Source organism: Glycine max, chromosome 1 (genome assembly GCF_000004515.6).
Source record: "Glycine max cultivar Williams 82 chromosome 1, Glycine_max_v4.0, whole genome shotgun sequence".
Lineage (NCBI taxonomy): Eukaryota > Viridiplantae > Streptophyta > Magnoliopsida > Fabales > Fabaceae > Glycine > Glycine max.
In genome coordinates, this window is record NC_016088.4 from 11,561,374 (window position 1) to 11,578,401 (window position 17,028).

Genomic DNA, 17,028 nt, shown 5'->3' on the forward strand with positions numbered 1-17,028 from the left:
GAAAACCTTAATTTTTAAATCAAACTCTTGGGATGAACAATTATTAAATTAAGTCAGGGAATTTACACTTAACCCACATGAAAAAATAATTTACATAAAACTATGTTAACATTTAAATTATTAGAGCATTTTTTTAATTTATTGTTATTATAATTTAACATAAAAGAAATCTTCTTGCTTACATAAGACTATTTCACTAACTTATTGAATATGTTATTTTTATCTAATATGATATTACTATTTTCTTATAAAATGAAGTAGGGAAATTTATGACAGCATGAACTTAATGTAAGATTTATTGTAAAATATTCACTACTAGATAATAGGCTTTTAACATCAGTTATTTTAAACTTTCAACATTGATTTTTAACCGATGTTAAAACCACTAACGTTAATTAAATCAATGTTAACATACACTACACAACATTGGTTTTTAAGAAAATCGATGTCGTATAACAAACAATAAATAAAAAAATGTAAAATATATAAAAAATAATATCGATTTTTCTAAAAAACGATGTTGTGATACACTTAACAACATTATTTTTCCTAAAAATTGATGTTTTCGTATGCACCACAACATCGGTTTTTAGAAGAATACATCTCCAATTGGCACAAGAATAATAACAACTTCATTTTCCAAGTCATTTAACTTTACAGGTCAATGATTTTGCTACAAATGACATTGAATAAAAAGTACAGGCGAGTTATGACATGCCTCACTTTATTAGGCAAAATGTCTCGAATAGCCACAACTAATAATTGTTGCATTAAGACGTGACAATCATGAGACTTTAAACCAACTAATTTCAAATCTTTCAACTGCACAAAGCTCTTAATATTTGAAGAGTATTCTTGTGGCACTTTGACATGACACAGACATTGACAGAAACTTGTCTTCTCCTTTCTTGAAAAAGTATGACATGCTAAAAGCAAGTATATTTTCTTACCATCACACATTGGATGTAACTAGTCACGTATACCCATCTCAGCTAGATCTTGACGAGTATTCAAACCATCGTTTGTCTTGCCTTGAATGTTAAGAAGCGTGCCAATGACACTATCACACCCATTTTTGTCCACATGCATAACATCGATACAATGTCTAACATCTAGATCAGACCATTATGGAAGATCAAACAAAATCAACCTCTTGTTCCATATGCAAGTTTTACTTGTCAGCTTTTTTTGGGTGTTTCCAAATATAGTATTGATGTCCTCAATCCGCTCAAGAACTTGCTGACTAGTTAACAGTAGCGACTCACTTTCATGCTCTTAACCTCCATTAAAAGCTTTTTTCAATCGTCGGTAAGAGTGATAAGTTTTAGAAAATGTCGATGTCGAGTGTATACTATTTTTCTTCCATGTTTTACTTGTACGTAGCTTGTCTCTTCTTCATAGATAAGACATGCATGATGGCCCATAACATTGTATCCACTTAAATTTCTGTATGCTAGAAAGTCATTAATGGTACAAAATAGCATTGCACACAACTTGAATGTCTCATTTCAATACCCATCAAACACGGTAACCCCCTCGTCCCACAACTTTGTTAAGTCTTCAATCAAGGGATTGAGATAAATATTGATATCATTTCCTGGTTGTCTTGGGACAAATATCATCATAGACAACATCATGTATTTTTGTTTCATGCACAACTAAGGAGGCAAGTTATAAATTACTAGCAAAATAGGCCACAAACTGTGCTGAATGCTTAAACTTCCATAGAGATTCAATCCATTAGTGGAAAATCCAAGCCTAACATTTATTGCTTCTTTGCCAAAATTCAGATACAAATAATTAATCTTCTTCCATTAGGAAGAATCAACAGGATGGCAGAGCATTCCATCGTAGTTTCTGCCATCTGCATTCCATGTAAGGTCTTTTGGGTTATTTCCATTAACAAATAAATGCTTAAACCTTGGAGTAATAGGAAGATATCATAACACCTTTGCTAGGGGGCCTTTCTTTGTGTTTTCGTCACAGCTACACTCGTCATCATCATTCACTTTGTACCGTGACACCTTACACCTGGGGAATTTATGCATTTCTTTGTACTCATATTTGTACAGTATGCAATCATTAGGGCATGCACGAATTTTCTGATACTCCATACCCATTGGACACAAAATCTTCACCTCATAGTAACTTTTTGGCAACTTGTTTTCTTCTGGAAGCATATCATACACTACCTTAAGTAGTGAAGTAAAACTTTTGTCACTCCATCCATATCTGGCCTTCACATTAACCAGACTTAACACCGCTGAAAACAATGTCAATGACTTCTTGCACCCTAGATACAAAGGCTTCTTCGAATCACTTTCCAATGTATCAAACATAGGGGCATGAGCTTGATGAAAATACTCTTGTCCAAGATCACAAATCATGTCCTCTAATCGATCTCACATTTCTACATCAATTGGTTTAGTTTGGGACCCCTCTACATATCTGTCAATTCACTATGTCATACCTATGTCGTATAATTCTTCTTAATCCCATCACACAGAAAGAGTTCTCGTATGTCATCTAGTACTTGTTGTCTCCTACTCAAACAGTTTATACAAGGACATAAATATTTTCCATCCTCACCCGGTCGACTTCTTTCGGAGGCAAATTCCAAGAACTATTCAACACCTTCCTTATACACAAGGTTCTTAGGACTTGCATTCATTCAACTTTGACCCATCTAATTAATAACTCTATGATACTCACAAATTTATTCCATGCATGAAAACCTCACCTTTTTCATTGAAGGTGTGACCCTATCTCATTTAAGAAGACATCTTTTTATAGTAGATTCATACGTAAAAGTTAATTTTCTTTTCTTAGATTTGACGAAATTTCAGCAGCATTGATCTCTAAGTACATGACATGAAAGCGGTGACATGAATTCCACCACAATCAAGTATGCACTCGGAGAACAAAGTAAAATGCACTATACCGAAATTTCATCAAATTTAAGAAAAGAAAGTTAACCTATATGTATGAATCTACTAAAAAAAATGACTCTTCCTAAATTGTCCAAACAAACAATTCAAGATTCAATACAATGATTAATCCAAACTGTCTAGAAGAATCATTGTATTAAATTTCAAACGAGAAGGTTCACTCATGGTGAACATTAATTTTATATAAAGTAATAGTCACATAAAACAAGTTATAAAAGCATCTGTAACAAAAAAAAGGCATCAAAAGTTTATGAAAGACATTTGTACCTATGAAGATGGTCACTTGCAATAACAATCAATGCTGTAATGATGATGCAAAAAAAAGAAGGGAAAAGTGCCAACAAATTACAATTACCACTACAAAATGTTATTTAAAGGACTAAAATAAAAATAAAACTCCTATTTTATAGGGACAAAAATGTTATTTAAGCCTAAAATAAATTAAAAAATTAAAAATATTTTCATAAGGTGAACTGATTTTTATATAATTATTTTGATAATGATAAAGAGTTAAAATAATTTGTATGAATTATTAAATTTAAATTAATTATTCTTTTTTTTTTAATCAAAGAAATTTTCATTAATCCAAAATCAAGACAAAACAAGGCGATCAAATGATCCAGCCCACAACCAAGAAACAACCTACCTTACTGTAACATCAATAAAGCTATATGTGGTCTAAGCTTAGGACTAGACCACCCTCTATACACTATGTTGTTAATGATTCTTTCTATACAATTCCTATTGTCATCTCTTTGATTGAAACAAGAGTCATTTCTAAAGAGCCAAAGCTCATGCACAGTTTCTGTCAAAGCTAATCTAACAAGTTCAGATTTCCAGCCTTTACCTCCATAGCAATTCAAAAACCAATTTATCTCCTCATTCCAAATTCTTGGAGTATGATGGATACCAAGCCAATGAAGTATTCCAACCCAGAACTTCTTCAACATAAAACAATCAAAGAATAAATGATCAATGGTTTCAACCTCAGTACAAAAGACACATTGATTATTATTCAACATTCCAAACCGATGCAATCTGGCCTTTGTGGCTAAATTCCCATGACAGATCATCCATAATGTAAAGATTGCACGAGGTCTTGCTCTATTGTGGAGAATTAACTTGGCCGAAACTACATTTGGTGTGGCAGGCAACAGGTTACCATACACTTTACTCCCAATGAATCTCCCTGATTGCAACATCTCATTCCAAACATTCTGCATGTTCCCAATGTTATCCCTTTGCAGAAGAATTGTTTTAAATATACCCGAGTCTGATCCCTTGACAATTCTATGCATCATATCCTCATTTTTCAAATAGTAGGCGTGTATCCAACGAACCCATAAATCATCAGTTTTCGCACAAATATTCCAAAGTAATTTCATCATAAACATGCTATTCCAAATCTCTAAATCTAGCACATTCAGACCCCCTTTACCAATAGGTTTGCAAACTTTTTCCCAGGCAATTGGACTCTTTCTACTGATAGTGCTTCCACCTGTCCAGAGAAACGATCTACAAATGGCATTGATTTTGCTAAGCACAGTTTTAGGGAACCAAATACACTGCATCCAGTATGAAGTAATAGCATACAACACACTTTTAATTAACTGTAATCTTCCAGCATAACTAAGAAGCCTGGAACTCCAGTGAGTTATCCTACTCACTAATTTATCCACCAAAGGCATATAATGAATAACAGATAGCTTCTTGCTAGTCACTGGGACTCCAAGATATCTAAAGGGGAAAGTCCCCTCCTTATAAGAAGTTAGCTGCAGAATTGAGTTCTTGACAAAATCTGACACACTACCAAAATACACCTACTCTTTGAAGGATTAATCTTCATACCTGTTGAATCCAAAAAGCTCTTGATAGTGATCTGAAGAATCTCCATGGAACCTTGATCTCCTCTAGAGAACAACAGAAGATCATCAGCAAATGTGAGATGAGTGAGCTGCAACCTTTCACATCTAGTATGATGATTGAAATCCGGGTTCTTTTGCATTCTGAAAAGCAGCCTACTAAGGTACTCCATAGTTATCACAAACAAAAGGGGGGACAAGGGATCCCCTTGTCTGATGCCCCTTCTAGCCTCTATCTTATCAGTGTAAATACCATTAATGTTGAATCTATATGAGACTGTGGTAACAGTAGTCATGATCCAATCAACAAACCTCTTTGGCAAACCTATCTCACTGAGAATATTTTCAAGAGCACCCCAATCAACCATGTCATATGCCTTTTGTAGATCAAGTTGTACCATACATCTTGGAGTACCATTGCTCCTATTATACCCTTTTAAAAGCTCCATAGCCAATAAGATATGAGAATGAATTTTCTGGCCTGGAAAAAAGGCTACCTGGGCTTTACTAATAATAGTTCCCAAAACTCTCCCAAGTCTTGTAGTGAGGATCTTGGAAATGATTTTATAGAAAGTAGAACACCCTGCAATAGGCCTGTACTCTTTTATCATTTTAGCAGCAGGATGTTTAGGGATCAAAGTGACAACAGTCTCATTAAATCTTTTGTAAAGCACATTATGCTCAAAGAATTCTTGGACATCTTCTACAACATCCTTTTCAATGATGTCCCAACTTGCCTTGAAGAATTTACCTCCATACCCATCAATACCAGGGCTCTTTAGATCACCAATCCCTTTAATAGCATTCTTTATTTCAACAACAGTTACAAGGGTAATTAGGTCAGCTCTCTGCACCATAGTCAACTGGGGTCCCTCCCTCATAGCATTAATATCAATCATGCTCACACTTTGTTCTCGAGTTCCATACAACTTACCATAAAATTCACAAACCTCCTTCTCTATATCAACAGGATTCTGAATATAAGTCCCATCCTCCTTTTGAAGTTGACTAATGTGGGTAGCTACATTTCTAGAATTGAGGTAGGCATAGAAAAAAGCTGAATTTGTATCACCTTCTCTAAGCCAATCCAGTTTCGTCCTCTGTCTTAGCATATTATCATTAAGTTCCTGCAGGTAGATCACTTCATCAGTATACTTCTTCACCTTCTCAATATTCCCTCTATTCATTCTGTCCACAATTAGCTCCTTCTGTGCTTTTAGTAACTCAGTCCTAGCTTGAACAATGGACATATGAAGATGAGAGAACTGTTTACTCAATTTGATAAGAGGAGCCTGCAATCTCATAAGTTTGTACCAAAGTCTAACCATAGGTCTGCCAACATAAGCTTTATTCCAACTCTGCCTAACAATATCCTGATAACCAGCCACCTTTACCACACTATTAGTAAACTTGAATTTAGTGTGTAAAGTTCTATTGTTCTTCTGGTCAGACAAACAAAGTAAATAGTGATCAGATATACTAGGAGGGAGAATCTCTAGTTTCACATCTGTATTATCCTGTAGCCAAACAATATTACCAAGAACATGATCAATTTTTGAGTAGATAGTACCTATAGAATGTTTATTTGTCCAAGTAAAATATTCCCCTGTACTATCCTTCTCAAAAAGCCCAGCATGATCCATCAAATTCCTGAGATCTACATACTCTCTCTCAGTCACCAAGTTTCCCCCATCCCTATCCATGGACTTTGTCACGTTGTTAAAATCACCCATAAGGAACCATGGCCCTTGTTGGCTATTATGAATGTGCTCCAAGTCTTCCCACAACTTCCTTCTTTGGTCCAACTGATTCATAGCATAGATGGCTGTCATCCAGTTTTGGAAATTACCATTAACATCATAGACTCCACAGTGTATCATCTGAGATGTACACTTCACCAGTCTGATGTCCTTATAACTGTCATCCCAAAAAATCCAGATCCTGCCATTATAATGAGCTTGATAATTGTCAAGGTACTTACCTCTGAGGTTAAGATAGTCTCTAACTTTCTTAGCTTTATCACACTTTACTCTAGTTTCTAACAGAATTGAAATTTTGGGGTGAAGGTTATGGAGACGGGAGCTAGTCTCCCTTAAGTTCCCCATTTTATTCAGCCCCCTAAGATTCCAAGAAATAATCATTGACCAGTGTTTTGAAACTCTATGAGATCCTTCAAAATCTCTAGAGCATCAAACCCATTATCACATAAGACCGAACCTGCAGAACTATCATTAACTTTCTTTTTTCTTCTTTCTCTACCACTTCTAATTACCTCAATCCATTTTTCCACAACTGCTTCGACATCCTTGTTTCTGATATCCTCAACCACTGGAGAAGGAGTCTCAGCAGAAGTACTTGCAATATCCATATTGGTCTTTGCTTTAACATTGTTATCATTTCCCACTGCATTAGACCCTCTATCATCAACCTCTTCCTTCTTAGATTCCACATTAGCCTTAGGTTGTTTCACTTGCTTTGGTTTCCATTGTTTCCTCACCTTAGGCTTATCACAGATCTGAAGTTAATTAATTATTCTTTTATACACTAAAAATTTGAAGTATAGGTTTGGAAGGTACATGGCTTGTGAGAATAAGTGCTAAAACATATTATTATAGGACAATTGAAGGATTAGTGTGGGGGTAATATGGGCCTACTTCTAAAATTAAATACTACTTTAATTAGCATGTTGTTATATTGGTGGAATAGGACATGGATCAATTGGGGGAATATAGAATTTGCCTAATATGTGGTGGGTGTTGTGACCAGATGTGGTTATATATATAATATTAGAATTTGCCTAACATGACTTCGTTAGCATCGGTTTTTCAAAAACCAATGTTAGCATGAGTTCGTTAATATCGGTTTGTAAAAAATGATGTTAACAAACTCATGTTATTTACGAATATGCCACCGTGTTTTTGTTAACATCGGTTTGATCAAAAATCGATGTTAACGAAGCGATGTTAAAACCATTTTTTCTTGTAGTGATTGCATTGTCTTACAATTGTGGACATGAAGCTTTTTCATTAATGATTTAAATTGTTTTTGCCTTTAAATTTTATTTATTACAATTACAATTTCATATTTTTGTAACCTAATAAAAACTGAATATTTAAATTTATATTTCTAAAAATTAGTAATGTTCTATGTTTTAGTTTTTTTGATTGTGTGTGTGTTTAGAAAATAAAAAATCTTTTACTTTATAGAATAAGATATACATAATAATGACCAAAACAATATCCCGGGCATGACATAGGTACAAAAACTAATACACACACACACACACACACACACACACAAACACTCCATTTACTCAGTGAGTGACCAATGCATGGTGCGAGAGCTCTTTTGGATGGGAAGAATGCACAAAAGATTCCAAAGGCTTTTGGTTGTAATTTTTCTTATTCCGTCATCTTTCTCATGTATATGAGGTTATTGTTTTGCTTGTTTGTACCCATGACTTTCTAAACCTCTATTTTCTAGGGTTATGATGTAATCTACAGATGAACCTCAGTCTACTCAACTGAAATTATCTTTATTTAGTCAGTTATGTTGTTCTATCATGCTTAGTTTCTCATTAGAATTGATCAATATATATTTTAGTTATTTGTGCATTTGTGATTAGCTTCATATGAATAATGGAATTATAGAACAACCGAATCCTTTAGAATGACTATTGACCAAACATATTTTAGTTATTTCTAATTATCATTGTCTATGCGCTTATGCTTTCTAGTAATTTATTTCTTAAATGACGATTAACCTTTGGAAGTGTTTGGCCAAAACCTTTTAACAACCTTAGGAGTCAGGAATTGATAAACATTGAAAATTCAATTAACATATAATTTGGGGAATTCAATGGCAAGATTTAATCATAGCCATAGGCTTTCTTATCTGATAAGTTCATTGCACTGTTTCTGATTGCTCTAGAGTATTGTTTTCCAACAAAGTAATTGAACACATTTCTCAACTATTGGTTAAAACCAAATTGTTTAGTTTATTACAAATTAAATTATTACAGAAACACGACTAGTCCTTTGGGTATGATATCCGGACTTAAGTCTATTGTTACTGCACGTAGGGTACGCTTGCCCTGAGCGAACATATTTTACGCATCAATTACTAATTATATTTAATTACTTAAAGTATATATTTCCTTAGTTAAAACAAAGAATCTTAATTATTTCATAATTAAATCCCACAAACACACAATTGAGTTATATTTTTTAGGGTGTTAGAAGTTTTCTATTAAACATTACCTTTATGCCGAGGAGCAGAGTAATTCGAAGAAGTCTTAAATTTTAAGGTAAAGCACAAAATTTTCAGTCAAAATTTTCAATTAAAGTATCCAATTGAAGTTGAATAAAGGAATCAACGTAAAATAGAAAAAAAGCTAAAATATGTTTTATGCCTCTGATAGATGACTGATTTTTGTTTTAGGTTTCTAATAAATTTTTTTGATGCATTGGATTCTTGATATATCAAAACTTTTGTTTTGAATCCCTATTGTCAGTTAAGTGATGATGTGACACATTGTAAATAAATATTTCCAATAGAATCCGTGATTCAAATGGAACAACATCATCACTTAATTGATGATAGAGACTCAAAAACAATTTTTTTGATATATCAGGAATCCAATGCAACAAATTTTTTTATTAGGGACCTAAAACAAAAATCGGTCATTTATAAGGGACCTAAAGCATATTTAAGAAAAAAAACTTAATTATCAATTTGGTTCCCAAATTATTTCAAAAGATTCAATTTGGACCCCAAGTTTTAAAAAGATTCTATTTGGTGGCTATCGCCGTTCTCCATTGACGCCGAGATCGGTGGCTGTCTCTTCGACTTCCTTTTCGCGGCGCAGGATGCGTCCACTTCGTCACTTCTGTGGGCGGTGGCGTTGCTCGAATTGCACCCGAAGGTGCTCATGAAGGTGAGGGCCGAAGTCACCGGAATCAGGCGGTCCCATTGTTGGATTTTGGTGAACAGAGAAATGGTGCTGGTTCGCATTAGAACTTTAGGGTTTTAATTTGCAAAACTAAGGAAGAGTGATTAAAATAAGGCTAGGACTAAGAGAGGTGCGCGGTTCACATTCCCTTTCGCATTCAACATCGGTTCTACAAGAACCGATGTCGTAATGCGTTTTCAAAGATGGGTTTATCAAAATCGTCTTTAAAATTTTTCAATTATTTACAAAAATGTCACCGCTTTACTTACAACATCTGTTTTTATACAACCGTCGTAAAACCTGCGTCATAGAAAAACGCTTTTCTAGTAGTGTGAGTAACAAAATATATTGAGAGATAAGGTGGGAACATAAAGAAAATAATAAAAACTGATTTTTTTTTTAAAAAAATATGATAATTCCTATGATCTTGTTTGTGAAATTTTATTTGAAGATTTAAAAGTCATGAGAGAGGTTTTTAATAATTGAATAAAAATCAAATTTTATGATATTGAATTCTTTGAAATCATTTAATTATTTTTTTCTAACTCATGTACAACTTATAAATTACATTAACTATCCATGCTATTATTGAATTTACTAAGATGTTTATCAAAGTTGAAATGTTAAAATCTTATTTTCGATATACCTAATTTGTCACAGGGTAGAATACATAATTTTGCTATAATTTTTATCGAAAATAATTTTTTTAAATTTTTTTTTATTATAAATGGATATTATTAATTATTTTTGCATAAAAAATGAAAGAATGACAACATTTAAATGATTATGAAACCCATAAGGTTGACACAGTGACACCATTGCATTTACATATGCAAAAAGAATCTATTTAATGGAAGAACTTGTATTTGATTTTTTTATATGAATAATTCTCTTAAACCAACAACAGTCACATGATGCAAGCGAAATTAGTTTATGATTCAATCAATGTATTAAGAGATACCCACGATATCTCGATAGCTGACAAAAAAAATAAATAATTATGAGGTATAATTTTCTCTATTCACTCATGACACCAACAATCTCAAAGTCGACCTTTGCATATGGTTAAGGAAAACTAAATAAAGAAATTAATACAAAGTGGATACCTTGGTTTGGCTTGTCTCGTCCATAGCCCACAATTCTCTTTCAAATGTCTCTAACGAAGTTGCCTAGCAAGTCCATACATAAGGCAATATTCCACTTGCATACTTTTTCGTTCCATAAGGTCATTGAAATGGGATACGAATGACTGGGGATTAAAAAGGGAAGCGAATGAGAGTCCTATCTAAAAAGAACCACATGCAATAGAATTCATAAATCATATCCATACTATTTATCCTTTAATAAAAAATACTATTTATTCTTTGCAGTGAGGTCTAGAATATCTCTATTTTTTAGTAATTATAGGAAATATGTATATTAAAATGGGTCAAGTTTAATTGCTTTGGGGTGTTGCTAGGTGCACCCAACAATTTAAGTGAAGTGGCAAAAATGCCCTTCACTTAAAGTTTAAAAACCCTATCGCGGCGTGCTACTATTCATTTCCATATCCGTACGTCGTCATCTCCTTTTCCCCTCACGTTGCGCATTCTTCTTCTTCACTCATCGCGTTCTTCTTCTTGCTTCGTCTTCCTTGGTTTCCTCCGCGTCGTTCGTCGTTGAGTGCTTTTGTTGTCGGCATTGAGGACGTCTCCACTGATCTTTGCCACTTCCGCCATCGAGGTAAGCTTCGTGCTCTTCGTTAATGGCTGCTTGTTTGTTTTTGGTTCCAAACGATCCGTATGCATTATATGATCCTATAACGCATACGGATCATCTGATTCGTATGAGTTATACACATCAGTGCTTGTCATATCAACAATAATTATCTTCTCATTCTTAGTCAATTGACCAATGTACGGATCTCCAACTAATGACTTGGCCAATTCATGATTGTGACTCCCACATATTAATTTCACCATCCAACCTTGCCCTCCAACCACTGGTTTCCCACGAAGCTTGAAGGGACACCCCCATTTCCTACTGCCAGTATCTCTTCTAACAAAATCTTTCTTCCTAGACCTATACTGACCACTCCTTTCACAACCAATTAATACAAATGAAGTTCTTCCTCTCATACCAGTGTTTGTGTCTGACCTCATAATTACCGCCACAAATCCAATTTCATAAGCGACTAATCGAACCCTCTACAAAACATCATCTTGGGTAGCAAACACCTACAATGCAAGCCACACAATTTTAGTCTTCAAAGGGACATTCCTTTTATTAATTTAATAACAATAAATCACATTATTACCTGATAAGTATTGAACGCCTCAAAACAATCAACATGTTCTTCTTCATTCACACCAGCTTCGTCTTTATTTTCATCATTCATATTAACTTCTTCAGACATTATACTGTCATATATCCATTGATTTTTGTTCATCTTAACAACACATTCAAAATTTTCAACATCAGAAACAAACGACACCTAACCGCACCTGTACATATACTATCACACAAAACTCTACGTAATTTTTTACTGCATACCATTTTATAAACATTAAAATTGATAACCCTATATATTAAAAACCAATAACATCAACTTTTTTTTACTTACAATTCATAACCATATAATACATAAAAAGTTATAACCACAACATATGTAGTCAAATAAATTATTTTATTCAACTTAATTCTAATTCATCAAATTATTACTACACAAAACAATCAATATTAGACCACATAAACTCAAATAAATTATCTATAAATTACAACTATAAATTATCTTACAAGTCTTACCATTTTAAAAATATAAAAAATAATTACAAATTAATTATCAATTTACACACAGAAAATATTTCAAATAAACATATAAACAAATAATTTTTATTTAAAACAATAAATACTAACATATTTATAATTTAAAAAAATTTAAAATTTTAATATATTTAAAAATCTGTATAAAACATACGGATTATGTAATCCATATGATTTTATACGGATTATCTAATCCGTATGAAGCATATATATTATCTAATCCATATAAACCATACGGATTACATAATCCGTATAAAACATACGGATTATATAATCCGTAAGTTATATTAAAACTTACAAATTACTTAATCCGTATATCATGCAAACACACATTTTACGGCATACCTCCAACAGCGTCAGTTAACAATCAAACTACCACCAACGAACCTCCATAACACTTTCATCTCCGAAGCGACACCTCTCTCAACAATAAAAAACCTACACCAAACAAAGAAAGCAAACAAGAAAGTGGAGCATAAATTAAAAAAAACGTTAAAAAGCAAGTTATAAAGGAAGAAGAAAGTGCAAGGGCATTTACAGAATTATTTAAAATTTCTGGATGCACAAACAATAATGTTGGTGCACCTAGCAACACCCATTGCTTGATGCACCTAGCCTTTAGCCAGCTAAAGTTTGTGGACTAAGTTTGAAATATAAATCCAGTTGAATTTGGGCTCAATCAAATTTGGCCTGAAAATTTAACATGTTTAAAGTTGACTAGTCTACAAATTAAAAAAACTTAAATATATATCACATATAAATTGATCAGAATCATATACAATAGATACATGATGGATTCGAACTATCTAATAAATTTTTCTTATATTAGAAGAAGTGAGTTCATTGGCTTGATTTTTTATAAACAAAATAGTATTAACTATTATTTTAACTTAAAATTATTAAATTAGGCTAAACATTCATTTTTTTAGTAAAACGTAGGCCAGTGATCTAGCAACTTCGCCCAATGGCATATAAAGGCTGGGTTGGACTTGTAAAGTTTTAACCTGGTATCAAAAATATTTTGTCCAACATGTTTATCCAAATGTATGAGACAATCGATTTTCACAACCTTAAGTAATTATCTTGACTTCAAGTAAATGCTCCAACCTTGTTCCTTATTCATAGACATATTCCTTCTACTTTAAAGGAAAAGAAGGGGACAAAAAAAGAAGAAGAGAGAGAACGTGAACGTGAACCCCGGGTAAGGGCTCAACTTGTTCACTTTATGGTACAAATGAAATAGGTAAATGTCGATACACAAGTGGTGGTTTAGAAAGTATTTAAGATTTAGCACAACCAATATAATTGATTAATCACATAGATGACCCCTACCTATTTGATGAACCTAGTCTTCAGGAATATCTTTTCATCTAGCTCCCATTAACAAAAGAGATGTCACAGTCACAATCACAATCACATTTCACACCCAATTTCTATGTTGTAGTAATTAGAGAGGAAACTTCCTCTATGCCAAAAAGTCCACGACACTCCTTCATGCTCCTTACTTTGGACCCCATCTCAACTTTCTAATATCCTCACATCTTTTTTTTTTTTTTTCTTTGGCACCAAATTCCTTGAAGTTTCATGTGAAAGAGACACCATATTCACCCTCTTCCACCGTGTATTTCAAAACCTTCCCACAAGTTTCCAAGAAGTGTCTCACAAATTTCCATGAATTAAGTGTGAAAGGTGCTAGTTGTATACTATACTATATATATACATATACTACTTCACAATATCCACACCATCCAACATGGCTTAATTGGTCTCCTCAAACTCCTTGCATTCTTTCTTTCTTTACAACAATGACTTTCGAAGAGAAAACAATTTATCAAACCACTTTAGCCTCAATTCCCCACTACACCCTTCTAGAGTGTGTCTTGGGGATTTGCTTCACAGTGATCACCATCCTCCTTCAGCTTCCTTATGAGTACATAGACAACAATCCAGTTCCCACCATAGTCTTCAAGGGTCGCCCGAGAACATTCCATGCCTTCATAATATGCATAATCTTCGCCTTCTCGGGTGCCACCAATGCACTTGTGGCATTCAATAAGTCAAGATTTTCTAGGCTTTGTGGGTATTATGCAATGGCTTCTATGGCTTCGGCTTTGGCAATTCTCTTGTGGGCATTGTGCTGCACATGTATCAATTAGAAAGGCTGGACTTTGATTCTGGAACTGCTATAGCTTTATAAAGATTAAACAGTCCTGTGTTGTATCTTGAAGATTTTTGGCTTCAACCTCTTAGGAAACTATTGGTTTGTGAGAGCCAGTATGATAAAACTTTTGATCAAAATTTGAATTAAGTAATTATTGATTGGTAATTTATTGGATTAATAATTATAATTTTAATGGTAAAACATATTAAAATTGATTATTGTTACATAGTTGCATAAAAGTCTTAACTCTTAAGCTTTGTTCCTTGGATTTATGTACTTTTGGTTCCTTTGTTTCATCAATCATGTGGTATGTTCAGACTTCAGACTTCTTAATTTGAAGTTCTTGCAATTGACCCATTACAGTCAGGAACATTTGAGTATGGCAGAGACAAGAGATACTAATAAATGAACGATGGAATTTACTATTACTATGCTTACCGACCACAAAATAGCTAACCAAAATGAATATATGAAGATAAAGAAAGGAACCAAGGATAGAAAAATGGAACAAGCAAAACCTCTGCTTCATGTCTGAGATTAATTATAAGCCTTACTTTAGTTTCATAATCTATAACTATATTTTACCAAAGGAAAAAAAATATAGTTAAAAAGGTAAAAGAGAACTCCTGTGTTACTTCATAATCCCTAAAAGATACAACTCATCTATAAACGCACCACCAAATGACTCTTGCTTATCACTCGTCTGGACCAGGAATTATGAAGAATTTTCCTTCTCTGACTATCTTATTACAATGCTTGGCATATATAGGTATTTTCCTTTGATAATCAATAAATAGCTCCAGTTATCTTATAGGTATTTAAATACTGCATGCCATCTTGTCAGATTTCTCCATTCTTCAGGATTAGTTCATAGATTTAAATTTCTTATCCATATCCGAGTGCATCTCATTACTTTTTGTTGATGTCTTCATTCATAGAGTTTACTAGCCATGTCATACTCATGGAGTGTTCAGCATCCTGAACAGCATAATGGAGTTTAGACTTGGCTGGTGCCTTAGTTTCACCAGTCAAGTAACCAAATTTTCAGCTACTGGGAAAGTACATGTGGATTGCTTGTAGACCAACATAAAAATCCACACCAGTAAGGCAATAATAGCCTTGTTTCACCATGAAGCATTACGCTTGTGCAATGGCTAGTTTTGTTGTCTTGTCTCAATAGCAAGAGTTAAATCACGAGATTTAATGAGAAAACTTTGGAACTTTTAAGTTTTAACTCTATATTCTTTGAATGAGTTAAGAAACATATGACCACCGGCTTCTGTTACGTTCATGCAAAATTAACTCACCTACCTAGTATTTAAGATATGTCCAAACTAAGGGGTATAAGTATTGTTAGAATACCATGCGGTTCATATTATCGCATGTTAACAACCACAGGATAAAAAGGTAACAATTAACATGTTAACAACCACACACTGTAAGCAGTCCAAATAGCTGGTGGACCACAAAATAAGTTTGGCAAAGTGCATGTACAGTGTTTGGCGCCCCAAACCAAAGGAAAGGAGAAGGATCACATGGGAGATTGGGGGGTGGTGGATTATTTTGTGTTCAGCACTTGGTTTCAATTCTTATAAAAGATACTCGAACCCTTGAAGTTAAAAGTGGTTGTTGGTCAATCCAATACCAAAATGACAGAAGTATACTGTGAGAGCAATCATCCAAAATATGATAACACGATACCATGTGCATCAAGAGAAATTAAAATGGTAAACAACTGGTCGGTACATCATGCCAATCCAGTTAACCAATAGGAATGCCCATAAAACACACTATCAAGACAAACTCAAGTACTAAAATAATAATAAAAAAAAGCATCAGACTCAAAATGATCCTATATATTTTTTAAGATCAAAATCATATTTAAGTTTTAAAAAATACTCACATTAGACATAAGGTATGTCCAATTCGAAACACCAGTACATCATAATAATAGATGGCAAATATAAATAACACGTGCTAGTGAAATTAAGCAATACAAATCACCTACCAAAAAATAATAAAAATAAAGAATCACCTAAGCATTATGCTATTATATTAGACATGCTAGGCATGGAGAAAACCAAGCAAAAATAATATTAAAATTGATATAATTCTAATTTACAAAAGAGTGACACGATATTGAGATAAAAATTTCACTTTTTAAATTATGTATTTTAATTTATAACATAATTAGATATTCTTACAATACATCAAATAATTTTATTTGCTTAATGGGAAGAGAATTAAGATTTCCCACAATTAACAAAAAATAATTTCTTAACATCGAACTAACTATTTATTTAT

General features: G+C 33.3%; 1 protein-coding gene across 1 annotated transcript; it reads left to right on the forward strand.

Moving 5' to 3' along the window:
* The first annotated feature begins 14,287 nt into the window (after positions 1 to 14,287).
* On the forward strand, positions 14,288 to 14,948 carry LOC121172803 (uncharacterized). The gene has a single exon (XM_041005287.1). The coding sequence runs from the start codon at positions 14,369 to 14,371 to the stop codon at positions 14,717 to 14,719; it is 351 nt and encodes a 116-aa protein (XP_040861221.1). The 5' UTR covers positions 14,288 to 14,368; the 3' UTR covers positions 14,720 to 14,948.
* Positions 14,949 to 17,028: the final 2,080 nt, after the last annotated feature.